This window comes from Poromitra crassiceps (genome assembly GCF_964638095.1).
Source record: "Poromitra crassiceps genome assembly, chromosome: 15".
Lineage (NCBI taxonomy): Eukaryota > Metazoa > Chordata > Actinopteri > Beryciformes > Melamphaidae > Poromitra > Poromitra crassiceps.
This window is the reverse complement of record NC_139634.1, coordinates 21,146,574-21,152,029: the sequence shown is the minus strand read 5'-3', so window position 1 is coordinate 21,152,029 and position 5,456 is coordinate 21,146,574. Positions and strand designations below refer to the sequence as shown.

General features: G+C 44.9%; 1 protein-coding gene across 1 annotated transcript in view; it reads right to left on the bottom strand.

Moving 5' to 3' along the window:
* The window catches only part of LOC310790116 (matrix-remodeling-associated protein 5), a gene marked incomplete at its 5' end in the record, with an annotated part of 21,798 nt that extends 19,931 nt beyond the window's left edge, over positions 1–1,867 (bottom strand). The window contains 2 exons of the mRNA XM_083651809.1: positions 1,232–1,368; positions 1,781–1,867. Of these exons, the coding sequence (XP_083507935.1) occupies positions 1,232–1,368; positions 1,781–1,867 (224 nt within the window). The remainder of the gene's footprint in view (positions 1–1,231; positions 1,369–1,780) is intronic.
* Positions 1,868–5,456: the final 3,589 nt, after the last annotated feature.

Below are 5,456 nucleotides of genomic sequence, written 5' to 3'. Positions count from 1 at the left end.
ACAGCAGAGCCCCGTTTGCAATTATGGCGACAGCTTCTTGTGAACAATAGTTTGGCTCTAAATGCCTAGAGAACGTTTGCCAGGTAAGTATGTGTTGTTCACAGCCAATTACGTGTGTACGGTGCAATTTGTTATATACAATCAGTGGTTTGTTATATACGGTTAAGTGGTTGCAGTGGTTGAGTGGGAAATTCCTCCATACAACAGTTGTTATGCAGCTGGGCGGCAGTTGGGGCTCTGTCCACAATAGAAAGACCCACATGGAAGTGATTGATCCCCTACAGTGTAAGTTTGTCATCACATGCTGGTGTTAAAGCGTTATCTCCTCAGTTTCAAACACATGTTGGCAAATACAGTCCACAACGGGCTAGATAAGGAACATCATGCTGGGCAAACTAGTCCCTGGGGCTTTAAAAAGGCTCTGTTTTATTCTCCAGGCAGGTTGAAGGATGAGGAAGCAACAGGTTGGCACCCAAAAGGAGTCACTTACACTGACATGACAAGAGCAGCAAGATGTTTCATTCTCCTACCTCCCGAGGCAAAGAGACTCAGTTGGATCCTTGGGATGAAAAAGTGGTTTGAATGGAGTAGGAGAAGCTCGTCTCCTTTATCAGCACCTGGGTGCTTTTAGTTCCATCAAAAGCATTTTAGTCCAGCCAAAAAGCACATTATCATTGGAGGCAGAATGACTAATTTCAAGAATGGGGCTAAGAAAAAACATTTCACAAACCACCTAACCTACATTCCAAACCACATCCCAGTTTCACAAAATAAATTAATAACTATACAGGACATACTAAGATTCTGTTTTCTAGCTTTTGGAGTTTGAAGAATTACTACGTGTTTGTGTGTGTTTGTGTGTGTGTGTGTGTGTGTGTGTGTGTGTGTGTGTGTGTGTGTGTGTGTGTAAGTGTGTGTAAACGTAAAGGTAAAGTCCCACTGATTGTCACATACCTGAGTGTGCCGAATTGTTCTCCACATTTGACCCATCCCCTGTGGGAGCGGTGTGCGAGCGCTCAGGAATCATATGGTGATCTAACCCCCCAATTCCAACCCTTTGATGCTGAGTGCCAAGCAGGGAGGCAAATGGGTCCCATTTTTATAGTCTTTGGTATGACTCGGCCGGGGATCGAACTCTCAACCTCCCAGTCTCAGGGCGGACACTCAAACCACAATGCCACTGAGCTGGTGGATGTGCATGTGTGTGTATGTATGAGTGATTCAAACTTACCCCAGGTTGACTCTCTGTGTGTCTTTGGGGAAGGATTTTGGTATGGTGGTGAGGTGTCTGAATGTACAGTGGACCTCTTTGACTCCTGGACAGCTACACCCCCGCGGGCAGGACGCAGCAGCCTGGACAGGAGAGACCTACAGGGGAGGGGGAAGGGGTGTAAAAATGATGGTCGATGAGACAAAATGAAAGGGAAGGGATTGAGAGGAGAATAGGATGAGAAAAGAATGGATGGAAGGAGCAGAGAAGAGAGAATGGAGGAGGTGTGGGGTAAGCAGTGAGGAGAGGAAAATTATGAAATTCAGAAAAGATCAGATAAGAGAAGCAAACAGATAGGTTCAGACCTGTGTAGGCATTGCACTAAACTACACTAAATAGACTAGGGGGCATATATAAAACAGAGCAGGTGCATAAACATATATACAGCCTATGAGAGGGAGGAAGCGGGGGGGGGGGGGGAATTGGCAAAGTACATTTGGGGAGAAAATGGGGGGGGATTGGTAAAACATAATTAAAAAAAAAGGTAAAACACTGAGGACATTAGTGTACCGTTTGCCACAGAAGTGCTGAGAGGAGCAGGGGAAACCACACTGCTGCCAACCTGCAGAAGATGTTAGCGCCCCACCACAGCGCCATGACTGGATGGCTGGCTGGCCGGACGCTCACGCCATCAATACACCTAGAGGAAGAGACAAATACACTTAGATGCAGAGGTTTTATCCACACAAAGAAGGATTTCATTTGATATTTCTATCCATTTTGGTCAGAGATGTAGTGGAGGGTAAAGCTGTTATATTGCTATCGGTTAGCCTCACCTTTTCAGGCAGACATTCATCTTGCTGAGGTAAGTTAATAGCAAGTATCAAACTGAGGTAAGTTATAAAAGGTTAGGGTGTCTTATGGGGCAAAAACCATCTGAAATCTTGACCACATTTTAATGAAACATTTCCTCCTGATTCCTTGTCTCTTGCTATTTCAGAGCAGAAGAGCTATTGGAAGCGGGGTCAACCTAACTCAGATTTCTTGTCTCCAAACACGCTAAGCTTCAGCTCGATGTCTCCAAACACGCTAACCTTCAGCTCGATGTCTCCAAACATGCTAAGCTTCAGCTCGATGTCTCCAAACACGCTAAGCTTCAGCTCGATGTCTCCAAACACGCTAAGCTTCAGCTCGATGTCTCCAAACACGCTAACCTTCAGCTCGATGTCTCCAAACATGCTAAGCTTCGGCTCGATGTGTCCAAACACGCTAAGCTTCGGCTCGATGTCTCCAAACACGCTAAGCTTCGGCTCGATGTCTCCAAACATGCTAAGCTTCAGCTCGATGTGTCCAAACACGCTAAGCTTCAGCTCGATGTGTCCAAACACGCTAAGCTTCGGCTCGATGTGTCCAAACACGCTAAGCTTCAGCTCGATGTCTCCAAACACGCTAAGCTTCGGCTCGATGTCTCCAAACACGCTAAGCTTCGGCTCGATGTCTCCAAACACGCTAAGCTTCGGCTCGTTGTCTCCAAACACGATAAGCTTCGGCTCGATGTCTCCAAACACGCTAAGCTTCGGCTCGATGTCTCCAAACACGCTAAGCTTCAGCTCGATGTCTCCAAACACACAAAGCTTCAGCACAATGGCATGAAAGAGATAATTACCATAAAGCTTAGCAAAACGCATCGCATTAATAGCCGCCTCGCAAGCCCAAGCTGGTACAGCTGCAAACGCTATATGATGCATGGAGAGAGAAAGAGTGAGGGAGGGAGAGAGAGAGAGAAAGAAAGGATGAGAAAGACTGTTTGAGAGAGGAAGTTGACAACTTTAGCAGCTCTCCTAATAGCAAACTATTCACCCTCAAGGCTGATAAAACGCATCAGAGAAGCTTGTTAGAACACATGCTGAAAACCCGTCTGACCCTCACTGCACCTCTCGGGAATCCTCTTTCATCCAAGATCATTGGAGGTTTACATTGGAGGTTTATATAGGATTATGACTCAAATTACTCAAAGACACACTCTATCTGGAACAGAATAGAATAGACAACCACACAACCTCAGCAGTTGTGGTTTTCAACAATCCGAGGTGGTTTGGCCAATTACACACACACACACACACACACACACACACACACACACACACACACACACACACACACACACACGCACACACACGCACACACACACACACACACACACGCACACACACACACACACATGCCTATGCTGATAGTTAACATACCGAAGATGGCTTTGTTCATTGCCAATAACAAAATGGCAAGATCCTTTATTTTTTATTTTTTATGGCAAGACCCACCCTGCATAGCATTCAAGTACTAGGATTGGTTAAGTTTAGGGAATCTAAGGGCAAGCCAATCAGAGGCGCGCGCGCACACCCACACCCACACGCACACGCACGCCTATGCTGATAGTTAACATACCGAAGATGGCTTTGTTCATTGCCAATAACAAAATGGCAAGACCCACCCTGCATAGCATTCAAGTACTAGGATTGGTTAAGTTTAGGGCATCTAAGGGCAAGCTAATCAGAGGCAGCATATCAAGAAGTACAGTAAATGTTAGTGGGATCCTGGCTGCCTTCACGGTCTATGCTGCCTTCAAAGCGATCAGGACAAATGAAAAAGGGGCAGTCCTGTCAAGGGGGGTTCTGGTTCAACAGTAATGGTAAAAAATATATATATTCCTTTCATTGTATTGCCCAAAAGTGTAGTTTGAGTAGTTAAACTACACAGAAATGACCAAAAAGTAGTTTAACTACTTGACTCACTATACGCAAATATGAATGTAGTTGAACTACCAGCAAGCTAGTGCACACACAGCGATTAGAGGCCAGTTTGGGGTTCTGGTTTCCACGTCTGTCTCTGTGTTCTCTCCTCACAGGCTAATTCACCTAGCAGCTGTGTGTGTGTGTGTGTGTGTGTGTGCGTGTGTGTGTGTGTGTGTGTGTGTGTGCATGTGTGTGTGTGTGTGTGTGTGTGTGTGTGTGTGTGTGGGTGTGTGTGTGTGCGCGCGCGCGCGCGCGTGTGCGTGTGTGTGTGTGTGTGTGTGACTGTGTGTGTACATGTGCGACAGGAAAGAGAGGAGGAAACTGCTCTAAAATGTAACCTGGATTGGGTTATTATCATACCAACGACAGATTGATAAATCACACATGCACACACACACACACACACTTACAGAGCAGTGGGAACCTCCTGATCCGACAAACACATTATAGTACATAGAGGTCAGTCCGATTTGCCTTTGGTTTCAGCGAGGAACACTGACAGCCACGACAATTTAATCTGAATGAATAGCCACTATAGAGCAAGATTTTCTTCACATTGTAACAAGTGAAACCTGGTGAGAAAATTAATAGATTTATTTACCATTGAAAATACCAAGGTATGACTTTAACTGCTACTGTATATCTCCAAAGTGCAAGTCAAGGAATTGCAATTTGAGCCTGTCCTCCCCCCAAAAACGACACTATACATAATTTCTGTTTAGGAGCTTACGACCTCTGGTAACGTTTCAAAATTAAGTGCTCTATAGCGGTCACCCTAACCCTAACCCGAGATCCCCCCCCCCCCCCCCCCCCTCCACCACCACTATGGGATAACCACACCGCAAACTCATTTGATTGGTTGCCACAACTGCTTCTTCCTGAAAACGTGCGGCAAGTAAAAAAAAAGAAAAAAGTTCAGATGGGTTAGGATTTTTAACCACGACCATACCCTAACCCTAACCAAATTGTTGTACTTGCCTAACCCTAATGTTTTTAAATCAGAAAAATGCTTGTATGCTTAGAATGTATGTGGTTTGACCGGGAATCAAACCCCAGTCCTCAGACTGTAAAGCAAGCACCTTACCCACAAGCCCTAGCAAACGGAGCTGAACATTTTTTATTCCCTAACCCTAATCTTAACCAGAAAAGTTTTACTTACCACACGTTTTCAGGAAGAAGCAATTGCGGCGACCAATCAAATGAGTTGGGGCGTGGTCATCCCGGGCGCATAGTAGGAAAAAAATATTGTGTAGCGGAGGGGGGAAACACTTGCCTTTCACACTGGGGGGCCATGTTTGAATCTGAATCTTTTACTACATTTTACTTTAATATTAATTATATCTTAATGAAATGCCATTTTTAGAATTACACATCAACAACAACCGTAATAGTAGTAAATTATTAGTATCAAGTTGATACTAGTAATTTACTAGTATTTACTTATGTATACCAGG